We start from the raw sequence: 13,764 nt of genomic DNA, 5'->3' as shown, positions 1-13,764 counted from the left end.
GACGACTTTTGTGGAGTCCAGCGCCCCAGATTTTCAAAAAGACCCATCGCAATTTATTAATGACATCACGTAAGTTTCACCTGGAGGGGAAAAAAATGTAGGCGACTGTTTTCTTTCCTTTGGATTTTAAGAAAAGCTCATTCTAGGGATCTTCCGCTCTTTGCCCTTTTCTCAATAAAGAGGAAAATTCAAGAAATAGGTTAGAATTCTCTGTCTTTAAAGAACTGTTCCTGAGGACAGAGAACAACAACAGTATATACACAAATTATATGTGGGGGCATGACTTGTCTTTCCAGAAGTTCTCATCAGGATGATTATCAACTATATAAAAGTAGATAGTGAAGAAGTTGACTTATAACATTCATTTGGACATAAAATCAGGGAGAATAGAGGAGAATAGAGGGAGTTTAGATGATCTGGGATAAGGATGGCAGGTGTTTCTCCTTTCTCAGAGATCCATCCAAGCACAATCAAGGAACATCCCTAAAAAGCCAGAAAGAACCCAATGCAACTTGTCACTTACTGCTGCAAGGACACACACAAAAGGTAAGGCCAACTCCACCAGCATACAAGATCTTTCCTATAATGGTCCCCAATGTTTTTCTCACTATAGACCCCTACTGAAAAAATACCATCAATTCCTGGTATTGATGTTTGCCGTCATGGAGGTGAACAAGGATCTGCTTCTTCTCCCCAACATCACCCTTGGCTTCCGCATCTATGAAAATCAGAAGATGGAGAGGAAGATTTTCTTATACAGCCTCTCCTTGCTCTCCACACGAGGTCAAATGGTTCCGGGTTACAAATGTGGCAGGAAGGACCCTCTGCTCTCTGTCATTGGAGGTCACAACTCCGAATCCTCAAGGCAGATGGCCTCCATCTTCAGCATCTACAAGGTCCCACAGGTAAGGGGTTTGTGTGTGGAGTACACAAACAACCGAAGCACACACAGAAGCCAAGGAAGAAAACAAAGGTGTTTGGTGGGGGTGGCATACACCAAGGGTGTGTGACTTAGATAGTCAATCCTAAAGCTGAATTGGTTTTTCTATTTTGTATGTCAAGATACATTTTTATTTAACTGCACAAAGATACTGGCATAATTCAGAAATGCAGTATTTGCGAAGAGGAATCACTTCCTGACTTTCATAAAACTTTATCATCTTTCTGCACTTTTCAGTGCAGTTTAATCAGGTTGATGATTTGTTCCTTTGACTTCTGATCTATCACAAGCAGACAACACAAGTCAATGTTGGCTCTTCCTAAGAAGGGAGGAAGATGAAGCTGAGTCAGTCTGACTGGTGAGTCAGTCTGACTGGTAGGGCAATAAACTACACAAAGGGGAGCCTTAAAGTCACCATAAAACTGAACTTTGTTTTTGAAAGAAGAATCTCACTTTCTCCAGCTTGGTGTTGGCTCTGAGTCCGCTCAGGGAGACAGAAGCATTCATCCTTCCTTCTTTCGGATTAACCCCAAGGAATCTGCTCAGTATGAGGGTCTAGTCCATCTGCTCCTGCATTTCCAGTGGAACTGGGTTGGGCTGGTGGCCAACCAAGATGACGGTGGGGAACATTTCATTTCATCTCTGCTGCCAATGCTGAAGGAGAAGGAGATCTGCCTGGCCTTCACTCAAATAATGAAATTTGATTTTTACACTGATCCAGGTACAAAATTACATCATATTTTCAACACTTGGTCTAAAGCTGAAGTGATTATTTTTTTTGGAGACTACAGTGCCACCACAAATATGCGGATAGTTGTGTTTGTTCATCAAACACAGAGTAATATATTTCAGAAGGTGTGGATCTTTACATCCAGTTGGAAATTTAACATGATAAACTCTGGAGGCATATTGCTTTTTATGAAGACCTACCATGGTGCTTTGCATTTTAGGGAACACACCAGAGATGTCTCAGAGTTCAGCCATTTTCTCATGTCTTTAAACCCTTTTAAACCACAAGAGAACTTCTTTCTTCCTTTATGGTGGCAAGTGGTCTTTGGCTGCATCATCGAGGAACTAGGAGTGATCCCTGAAGAGTGGCAGAAACCCTGTACTGGAGAGGAGAATTTACAGAGTCTGCCAGCTTACCTGTTTGAAACAACTATGACAGGTGAAAGTTACAACATCTACAATGCCATTTATGCTGTGGCACAAGCATTACATATAATTTACGGATCAGGAGCGCGACCTGCTATGATGAGACTTGGAAAGAGGATCTTAGATGTCCCGCCATGGCTGGTAATCTCTTTTTTTTTTTTTTTATTGAAAGTTTTATAAATTTTACAAAAAAACAAAAACAATACAAAACAAAAGACAACATATACAAAAAAGAAACTAAACATTACATATATATATAAAAAAAAAACCCCATCCCCCACCCCTCACAAAAACCCTCCCTTCCCCCCCCCTGAGCTTCCCAGAGCAGAATATAGGCTTAATTAAAAATTAAGAAATAAAAATAAAAAATTAAATTAAAAAATTTATATTTATATATATATATATAAAAAATATCTATATATATATATAAAAATAAAACTTATAAAAAAGCTATGTGATATTTTTGTATACCCAATCTAAATTGTATAAATTTTATCCATTTGTCCCAAACAGCAAGGAACTTCTCTTGCGTTTGTTGCTTTAAGAAAGCCGAAATCTTTGCCATTTCCGCCAGATAAGCTACTTTAAGAAACCATTCCTGCAATGTAGGCAAAGATTCCTTCTTCCAATATTGTCCTACTAACAGCCTAGCGGCTGTAATCAAATTTAACATCAATACAACCTCCTTTGTATCACAATCTGTAACAATGCCTAACAAAAATAATTGCGGAGTAAATTTTACCCTCCTTCTAAAAATTCTCTGGATATTCCACCATATTTTGATCCAAAATGCTTTTATCTCTCTGCATGACCACCAAATATGATAATAGGAAGCATCCTTATAACCACATCTCCAACATTTGGGTTGCACGTCAGGGTACATAAGAGACATTTTTTGTGGATCAAGGTGCCATCTATAAAACATTTTATAAAAATTCTCCCTAAGGTTCTGTGCTTGTGTAAATTTGACATTTCTCACCCAAATGGTTTCCCAAATGTCCAATGAGACTGGGACACCAAAATTCTGCGCCCATCTAATCATACAATCTTTAATTAATTCCGTTTCTGAGTCCATTTCAACTAATACCCCATAAATTCTCTTGATATGGGTTTGTCTTTGATCCTTGACTTGCTTAATAAGATTTCCATCTTCTCTAAGAAAACCCAATTTACAATCCACCTTCCATTTATCTACTAGTTGCCTATATTGAAACCAAGAATAAATAATATTTTCTTGCGCTAAATCTTCCCGTATCTTAACTGCCAGTTTTGCCCATCCCATCTAAGTAACTGACTATAAGACACCATGTCCATTTTTACTCCTCTTTTTATTCCTTCTATCGCATGCCAAGGTATAGCCCATAATGGAACTTTAAAATCACTTTTATAATATTTTCTCCAAATCCTAAGTAAGGAAATTCTTAAAATATGAGATTTAAAGACCCAGTCCATTTTTTTTATTAAATATTAAATAGGCATGCCACCCATAAAGTAAATCCCATCCCTCTAAATGAAGTATCTCAGGATTTGTCAAATTTACCCAATCACTGATTAGTGTTAAGACCACCGCATCGTAATATAATTTCAAATTTGGTACCTTAAGTCCACCCCTCTCACGGAAGTCTTGCATAATTTTAAACTTAACCCTTGGCTTTTTCCCTGCCCAAATAAATTTATTAAGACCCTTCTGCCACTCACTTAAATTAATCTCATTTTTCAAAATCGGTAACATTTGAAACAAAAAAAGAAACTTGGGTAGAATATTCATTTTTATCACTGCAATTCTTCCCATGAGGGATAATTGCAACTTCTCCCAATTCTTCAAGTCCTTCTGTACCCTGACCCACAACCTTTCATAATTATTTTTAAATAATTTTACATTAGAAACAGACAACATCACCCCCAAATATTTTACCTTATTAACAATCTCAAAACCCGTCAAGTTAGCCAAAATCTGCTTCTCCTGACTAGACATATTTTTAGGTAAGATTTTAGTCTTATTTACATTAATCTTAAAACCCGAAACCAGACCATAATGATAAATCAACTGTAATAAGTTTACTGCAGAATAATCAGGTTGCGACAAAGTAACAACCAAGTCATCCGCAAAAGCTCTCAACTTATATTCTTTTTTGTTAACTTCTATTCCTTTAATTTCCTGAGACTCTCGAATTTTGATCAATAATATTTCCAGTGTTAAAACAAACAACAATGGCGATAAAGGACACCCCTGTCTAGTACCTTTCTCTATTGTAAAAACCTCCGACAAACCTCCATTAACAATAAGTTGTGCCATTTGTTTTTGATATATTACCGTAAGAGCTTGTAATATCTTTTCGCCAAAATTCATTTCTTCCATTACTCTTAACATAAAATGCCAATTCAATTGATCAAATGCTTTTTCAGCATCTAAAAATATGAGCCCTGCAGGAACTTGGTTGTTCTTGTCTAAATATTCTAATAGATTAATAATTTGTCTAACATTATTTTTCATATACCTTCCTGTTATAAACCCTGATTGATCTTTATGCACAAGATGATGCGCCACCCTCATAAGCCTATTTACCAAGATTTTTACAAATATCTTATAATCCACATTTAAAAGAGATATAGGCCTATAATTTTTTGGTAAAGTAAGATCTTGATCCTCCTTTGGAATCAATGATATAAAAGCACTACGCCATGAAGGAGGAATCTCTAAACCCTGTAAGATACCATTAAAAAGATCATTTAATGGTTGGATCATCTCCTCCATTAAAGCTTTATAATAAACAGCTGTTAACCCATCCGTACCCGGTGCTTTCCCTAGTTTCAATTGTTGAATTGCTGAGGCAATTTCCTCCTTAGTAATTAAGCCATTAATTTCATGTTTCTGATCCTCAGTCAGTTTAGGAAAACTTGCCTCAGCTAGATATTTATTTATATCTAGCTGTTGCACATTAGTAGATTTGTATAACTTTTGATAATAATCCAAAAAAGATTTTTTAATCAATTCCTTCTGAGAAACTAATTTACCCTTGTAATTTATTTTCTCTATTATTCTCTATCTCTGTTTCTTTCTTAATTGATAAGCCAACCATCTCCCAGGCTTATTAGCATTACAAAATGTATTTTGTTTCATAAACAATAAATTGGTTGCCGCTTGATCTGCTATCAACATATTAAATTGTGACCTTAGTAACTTTACAGATTCTTTAATACTTTCATCAGAAGGATTTAGAATCAAGGCCCTTTCTTTTGATTTAATTTCATCTTCAAGTTCTCTACGTTTCTGAATCTGCTTCCGCTTATGACAATTATTCATTTTTATCAAAACACCACGCATAAATGCTTTACCTGCATCCCATACCATTGACATTGAAGTCCCCTTATACATGTTCAAAGCAAAATAGTCCTTTAAACACTCCTTTAACTTTTGAACATTCTTCTCTTGTCTAAACAAATTTTCATTAACTCTCCAGGATCTCCTTTCCTCTTTCTCTTGAGTCAGCTCCATCCAAACTGGGCTATGATCCGTCAGTGATCTAGGAAAAATCTTTACATTCTTTACTTTATTATACAAATCCGTAGTAATCAAAAAAAAGTCAATTCTTGAAAAAGATTGGTGTCTATCAGAAAAAAAAGTGAAATCTCTCTTCTCTTGATTACATTCCCGCCAATAATCCCTTAATTCCCAGTCTTCCTTCATATCAAAAAAAGCTTTAGGTAACCTTGCTTGTTTAAGAAAAGGAGAGGAACCTTTCTTGTCCCTTTGTATATCTAAGACACCATTCCAATCACCCATTAATACCACTGATCTATAGTCAAGCAATGTTATTTTTTGATGTAACTGCTTATAAAATTGTTCCTGTTGTTGATTTGGAGCATAAAGTCCCACTATAAGTACTTTCTTACCATATATACCAAGTTCAATCATCACATATCTCCCCTGGGGATCTGATTCTACCAGACAAGCTGGTAGGTTTTGTTTAACATATATAACAACTCCCCCTTTCTTCCCAGGAGCAGAAGATATAAAATGAGATCCCAAACGAGCATTGACTAAATATTTCTGATCTTTAAGTAAAATATGAGTTTCCTGTAAGCAAATAACATCATTGGTATGTTGCTTCAAATAATAAAAGATTTTTTTCCGTTTCTGAGGAGAATTCAATCCATTAACATTCCAGGTCAAAAACTTTGCCATCTCCCTTGGCACGCAGCCTGGAGAAGACACCATCAAGATCTGAAAGAGCTGCATGTGTTGCATAACTCTTGGGTCTTGCTCCTCCCACCGGCGGTGATGCACTTCCAGAAGAATTCTCTTTGGGCTCTTTTTTACGTTGCTCCTTCTCTTTACGCTTATAAGCTGCACGAGTCATCCTCTGCTCTTTAACCTCCATCTGGCGTTGCCTTTCAGCTTGTATCATCCCAGCGGAAACCAAACCTAATGCCTCAGATTGCTGCTCGACTTCCTTGCCACTCGGAGATTTCTGACCAGATGGAGTTGAGCCTGCACCCAGGACCGAAGTATAAAACTCTCTAGCTTTGTCAACTGTATTCAATCTGTAGCGTGTCCCCGCATGGCTCAAAACAATACCCATCGGAATTTCCCATCTAAATGGCATCAATCTAGCTTTGAGCTCATTGGTTAAAAAAGCGAAGTCTTTCCTGCTTCTTAAAATTTTGGATGGGATTTCCTTTAGAATGATAACATCTTGGGCAGCAATCTGAAATCTTTTGTTGTAAAAGGCTTGTATAATCTCATTCCGCAGGGACTTCTTTGTAAAATAAATCACCACATCTCTAGGCAAATTCTTCTGCTTAGCAATCCAGGAGTTAAGTCTATAAATTTTTTCCACTTCTCTATGTAATTCTCCTTTATCCATATCCAAGGCCACTGCCAGATCAGTAAGGACCACCTCCACCAAATCTTGATTCATATCTTCCTTGAGGCCTCTAATCCTCAGGGCATACTCCATCTGTCTGTACTGAAACATCAAAATATCTTCTTGTGAGGACTCCACCTTCCTTTCCACATCTTGAATTTTATCATCAAAGGAATCAACTTTGTTTTCCACTTCCTCAAGCCTTGCATCGAGCTTAACCACCACAGTAGCCAAGCCTGAAACTGCTGCAAGTATATCTTGTCGTAAATCATTATTATTTTCTTGCAATTTAGTCTTTATCCCCGTTATCTCTTCTTTAAGATCAGATTTAATTTCTGATTTAATCTGTGAGGCAAATTGCTTCATTTCCTCTCTCATTTGAACTACAATCTCTCCCATTATGCCTCTGACCTCTTGTGCTGAAAGTCCAGGCAGAGGGGGGGAGGGTGGTGGCTGAGCCGGTGGTACATGTTTAGATTGTTGTTGTAATTGTGCAGTGGAAGTTATAGGAGAAGAAACAACCTTAGGTATTGAAGCAGGCTGCTGTCTCTTTGAAGCCATTTTAAAAAGCGCAGTTCTCACTTCCCTTTCCCCTCCACACAAAAAGGGAGGAGGAAAGAAAAAGAAAAAGAATTTAAAAAGAGACAAACTATAGTCCTTGAAAATCCAGAGAAAATCCAAAGAATAAAAGATAAAAGAGCAAACAATTCAAAAGAAAAAATTCTAAGCCAAAAACAAAAGCAAAAGCCAGTCCTTAAAAAGGGAAAGTAAAACAAAAGGGAAAGGAAAAAAAAAAACTCCGACACTTTCAAAACGCCATCTTAAATCCTTTCACTAATATAACAAAGAAAAGGAGGAAAAATAGTAAAAATCAAATAATAAAAAAAATAAACACCTAAAGTATATAACAAAAATCCTTTAAACTGCTCCGTCCGTTTAAAAATTACTCACCAAAATACTATAAACACGGAGATAGAAGCGGCGGTTTCTTTTGCTTCCTAGGAAGCAAAAACAGCTGGGAGGCGGAGATCAGCAGGAGCTCCGAGGGAACACTCCTTTCACCCCCTCTAGAAATAAATCCAGAGGGGGTTTAGGGGTTCTACCTCTATTCCTGCGTTCTCTGTCCCTTCCCTTTGCCCGGGAAGGGAATTCCGAGCCGCGGGCCAGCTGATGCGCGCTGTGCTCCGCGGCTCTGACACTTCCCCAGCTGGACGGCTAGAAGATAGCCGCCATCGCCGTCGCCTCGTACCGGAAGCTCTCTGTTTTTTTTTTAAATCCAATCCACAGGCATGTGTAGAACATAGAATAATAGAGTTGGAAGGGATCTCAGTGGTCTTCTAACCCAAACCCTGCTCAAGCCGGAGACCCTATATCATTTCAGACAAATGGTTCTCCAGACTCTTTGAAGGTCTCCAGTCCACCCACAAATTCGGAAATCAGTTCCATTGGTTTTGCTCTCACTGTTAGGAAATTTCTCCTTAGTTCCAGGTTCCTTTTCTCAATAGTAATAATAATATAATAACAACAACAACAAAGTTGGAAGGGACCTTGGAGGTCATCTAGTCCAACACCCTGCTCAGGCAGGAAATCCTATAGCATTTCAGACAAATGGCTGTCCACTCTCTTCTTTAAAAACTCCAGTGTTGGAGTATTCACAGCTTCTGGAGGCAGGTTGTCATTGTTCTAACTGCTTCACTCTTTGGTTAGTTTCCATTGTGTCCTTCCTCCAGGTGCTATGGAGAATAGTTTGACTCCCTCTTCTTTGTGGCAGCCAGTGAGATATTAGAATACTGCTATCATGTCACACCTGGTCCTTCTCTTCATTAAACTAAACATACTCAATTCCAGCAACCGTTCCTTATATGTTTTAGCCTCCAGTCCCCTAATTATCTTTGTTGCTCTTCTCTGTAATCTTTCTAGAGTCTCAACATCTTTTTTACATTGTGGTGACCAAAACTGGATGCAGTATTCCAAGTGTGGCCTTACCAAGGCATTGTCAAGTGCTATTAACACTTCACGTGATCTTGATTCTATCCCTCTGTTAATGCAGCTTAGCACTGTGTTGGCTTTTTTGGCAACTGCAGCACATTGCTGGCTCATATTTAAGTGATTGTCCACTAGGACTCCAAGATCCCTCTAACAGTTGCTACCATTGAGCGAGTTGTCACCTATATTGTACCTGTGCATTTGTTTTTTCTTGCCTAAATGTAGAACCTTATTTTTTTCACCATTGAATTTTATTTTGTTAGATAGTGCCCAATGTTCAACTCTGTCCAGATCCTTCTGTATCTTAAGCCTATTTTCTGGAGTGTTGGCTATTCCTGCCAGCGTGGTGTCGTCTGCAAATTTGATGAGTTTCCCATCTATCCCCTCATCCAAATCATTGATGAAGATGTTGAAGAGCACTGGGCCCAGAACAGAGCCCTGGGGCAACCCACTGCACACTTCCCTCCATGTAGATATAGTTCTATTGAGGACCACAAGCTGAGTATGGCCTGTCAGCCAGCTACGAATACATCTGATGGTGATGCTGTCTAACCCCATTTTTCTATCTTATCAAGTAGTAGATTGTGGTCTACTTTATCAAATGTCTTACTGAAGTCCAAGTAAATTATGTCCACAGCATTCCTCTGGTCCACTAATTTTGTCACCTGGTCAAAGAATGCAATAAGATTTGTCTGGCATGATCTCTTTTTGACAAACCCATGTTGGCTTTTGCTAATGACTTTGTGTTCTAGGTGTTTGCTGATTTGCTGCTTGATTATCTTTGCCAAGATCTTCCCAGGTATTGAGGTCAGGCTGACAGGTCTGTAGTTTCCTGGATCCCCTTTTCTTCCTTTTCTGAAGATGGGAACTACTTCATCTCTTTTCCAGTCCTCTGGTAGTTCCCCACTGCACCAGGATATTTGAAAAATAGTTCAGTGGTTCTGAGATCATATCTGCCAGTTCCTTGAGAACCTTGGGGTGTAATCCATTTGATCCTGGCAATTTGAACTCATCTATTGTGGACAGGTGCTCACTTATCATTTTCTTGCCTATCTTAACTTGTATTTTTAATCTATTTTTATGGCATTTTTTCCCTTTGTGTAAAGACAGGTGCAAAAAAGGAGTTAAATAGTTCTGCTTTCTCCTTGTTGTTTGTCACATTCTTGCTACTTGCTACTTTCATCCACTAATAGACCAATTATTTCCTTAACTATTTTCTTGTGTTTTACATGTTGAAAGAAGCTTTTTTTGTTATTTTTGACTTTGGTCTCAAGCCTTAGTTCATTTTGAAACTTAGCTTTCCTTACTTCTTGTCCTTCCTTCAGGCGCTGCTTCTTGTCCTTCCTTCAGGAGCTTTGGAGAATAGCTTGACTCCCTCTTCTTTCTGGCAGCCCCTGAGATATTGGAATACTGCTATCATGTCCCCCCTTGTGCTTCTCTTTGTTAAAGTAGACATACCCAATTCTAGCAACCGTTCCTTATATGTTTTAGTCTCCAGTCCCCTAATCATCTTTGTTGCTCTTCTCTGTACTGTTTCTAGAGTCTCAACATCTTTTTTACATCGGGGTGACCAAAACTGGATGCAGGATTCCAAGTGTGGCCTTACCAAGGCATTATAGAGTGGTATTAATACTTCACGTGATCTTGATTCTATCCCTCTGTTAATGCAGCCTAGCACTGTGTTGGCCTTTTTGACAGCTGCAGTACACTGCTGGCTCATATTTAGGTGATTATCTACTAGGACTCCGAGGTCCCTCTCACAGTTACTACTATTGAGCATGGTGCCACCTATGCTGCACTTGTGCATTTGGTTTTTCTTGCCTAAATGTAGAAACTTGCTTTTTTCACCATTGAATTTCATGTTGTTAGTTAGTGCCCAGTGTTCAAGTCTGTCCAGATCCTTCTGTATCTTCAGCCTGTCTTCTGGAGTGTTGGCTATTCCTGCCAGCTTGGTGTCATCTGCAAATTTGATGAGTTCCCCATCTATCCCTTCGTCCAAATCGTTGATGAAGATGTTGAAGAGCACTGGACCCAGAACAGAGCCCTGGGGCACCCCACTACACACTTCCCTCTATGTAGATGCGGTTCCATTAAGGACCACTCGCTGAGTACGGCCGGTCAGCCAGCTACGGGTCCATCTGGTGGTGATTCTGTCTACCCCACATTTTTCTATCTTATCAAGTAATAGGTTGTGATCTACTTTATCAAATGCCTTACTGAAGTCCAAGTAAATTATGGCCACAGCATTCTTCTGATCCACTAATTTTGTCACTTGGTCAAAGAATGCAATAAGATTTGTCTGGCATGATCTATTTTTGACAAACCCATGTTGGCTTTTAGTAATGACTTTGTTTCTCTCTAGGTGTTCGTTGATTCGTTGTTTAATTATCTTTTCCAGGATCTTCCCAGGTATTGAGGTCAGGCTGATAGGTCTGTAATTTCCTGGATCCATTTTTTTTCCTTTTTTGAAGATGGAAACTACATCAGCTCTTTTCCAGTCCTCTGGTAGTTCCCCTGTGTTCCAGGATCTTTGAAAAACATAGTTCAGTGGTTCCGATATCACCTCTGCCAGTTCCTTGAGAACCTTCTGGTCCTGGCAATTTGAACTCATCTAGGCTGGACAGGTGCTCACTTACCATTTTCTTGCCTATCTTAACTTGTGTTTATATTTTGTTTTTTATGGAACTATTTTTGATAGGTTGGTCTATTTTTTTCCCTTTGTGTAAAGACAGATGCAAAAAACGAGTTAAATAGTCCTGCTTTCTCCATGTTGCTTGTCACCTTCTTACCACTTCCACCCACTAATTGACCAATCATTTCCTTCACTTTTTTCTTGTTTTTTACATGTTGAAAGAAGCTCTTTTTTGTTATTTTTGACTTTAGTCGCAAGCCTTAGTTCATTTTGAGCCTTGGCTTTCTTCACTTTATCTTTGCAGGCTCGGGCTATTTGCTGATATTCTGACTTAGTTATGTTCCCCTCTTTCCACTTTCTATACTTGTCCTTTTTATCTTTCAATTTGTCAGAGAGTTCTTTATGCAGCCATGCTGGTTTCTTTTGAGAGCTGTTGTTTTTCCTCTTTGTTAGTATTGTGCTAGACTGTGCTTTTATTATCTCATTTTTCAAAATTTCCCAAGCTTCTTGAGTTGTTTTCCCCTTGAGGATTCTCATCCATGGAATCCTTCCCAAGCCCTCTCTAAGTTTATTGAAATTAGCTCTCTTGAAGTCCAGTTTGACTGTGTTCTATTGCTTGTGCTTCTATAATGTTGAATTCTAATATTGTATGAAATATTTTTCACACCATGTTTCTGTAATGGCAACAATATCATATCTGCCCTCATTTACCTGAATTTCTAGCTCACCCTGTTTACTGTTCCTACTCTGTGCATTGGTGTATAGACATTTGAGTCCTTTATGACTGGCCCTGTGTTTACTTTCTATATAACCTGTGTGGTGCCTGAGTTCCCCTGTGTTCTTACCGCCTGTTCGGTTAGTAAATTTTGTGTGGCTCTCGCTATAAAAAGCTTCATTTTACTTGACAGCAAGGTTGATATTCTTGTCCATACACACATCTATGTTACATGCACTGATAACCTGTAATTTTTTGATTGCTGGGGACAGGGATGTTCTGTATCAATTAACTCACTGTCCCTGTTGTTTAGTTAAAGCAGATTAAAACAGTTATATTTTTTAAAACAAAAATAATACAGATTAAGTATAATATTTGATTCAATACAGGTAGAAGGGGGGAAGGAGAAATAAAACAAACCAATAGCCCGAGCCTGCAAAGATGAAGTGAAGAAAGCCAAGGCTCAAAATGAACTGAGGCTTGCGACCAAAGTCAAAAATAACAAAAAAAGCTTCTTTCAACATGTAAAAAACAAGAAAAAAGTGAAGGAAATGATTGGTCCAGGAGTGGGTGGAAGTGGCAAGAAGGTGACAAGCAACAGGGAGAAAGCAGAACTATTTAACTCATTTTTTGCATCTGTCTTTACACAAAGGGAAAAAACAGACCAACCTATCAAAAATAGTGCCACAAAAAACAAAACAGAAACACAAGTTAAGAAAGGCAAGAAAATCGTTAGTGAGCACCTGTCCAGCCTAGATGAGTTCAAATCGCCAGGACCAGACGGATTACACCCCAGAGTTCTCAAGGAACTGGCAGATGTGATATCGGAGACACTGAACTATATTTTTCAAAGATCCTGGAACACAGGGGAACTACCAGAGGACTGGAAAAGAGCTGATGTAGTTCCCATCCTCAAAAAAGGAAAAAAATGGATCCAGGAAATTACAGACCTATCAGCCTGACCTCAATACCTGAGAAGATCCTGGAAAAGATAATCAAACAACGAATCAACGAACGCCTAGAGGCAAACAAGGTCATTACTAAAAGCCAACATGGGTTTGTCAAAAATAGATCATGCCAGACAAATCTTATTGCATTCTTTGACCAAGTGACAAAATTAGTGGATCAGAGGAATGCTGTGGACATAATTTACTTGGACTTCAGTAAGGCATTTGATAAAGTAGATCACAACCTACTACTTGATAAGATAGAAAAATGTGGGTAGACAGAATCACCACCAGATGGATCCATAGCTGGCTGACCGGCCGTACTCAGCGAGTGGTCCTCAATGGAACTGCATCTATATGGAGGGAAGTGTGTAGTGGGGTGCCCCAGGGCTCTGTTCTGGGCCCAATACTCTTCAACATCTTCATCAACGATTTGGATGAAGGGATAGATGGGGACCTCATCAAATTTGCAGACGACACCAAGCTGGCAGGAATAGCCAACACTCCAGAAGACAGGCTTA

General features: G+C 38.7%; 1 protein-coding gene across 1 annotated transcript in view; it reads left to right on the top strand.

The window, feature by feature from the left end:
* Positions 1-662: 662 nt before the first annotated feature.
* Positions 663-13,764, top strand: part of LOC120313806 (vomeronasal type-2 receptor 26-like) — a gene marked incomplete at its 3' end in the record, with an annotated part of 36,500 nt that continues 23,398 nt past the window's right edge. Inside the window, exon 1 of the mRNA XM_039356084.1 lies at positions 663-905. Within this exon, the coding sequence (XP_039212018.1) occupies positions 663-905 (243 nt within the window). The remainder of the gene's footprint in view (positions 906-13,764) is intronic.

This window comes from Crotalus tigris, unplaced genomic scaffold (assembly GCF_016545835.1).
Source record: "Crotalus tigris isolate CLP2741 ecotype Arizona unplaced genomic scaffold, ASM1654583v1 scf7180000018785.583249, whole genome shotgun sequence".
Lineage (NCBI taxonomy): Eukaryota > Metazoa > Chordata > Lepidosauria > Squamata > Viperidae > Crotalus > Crotalus tigris.
This window is presented reverse-complemented; position numbering and strand designations above follow the sequence as displayed.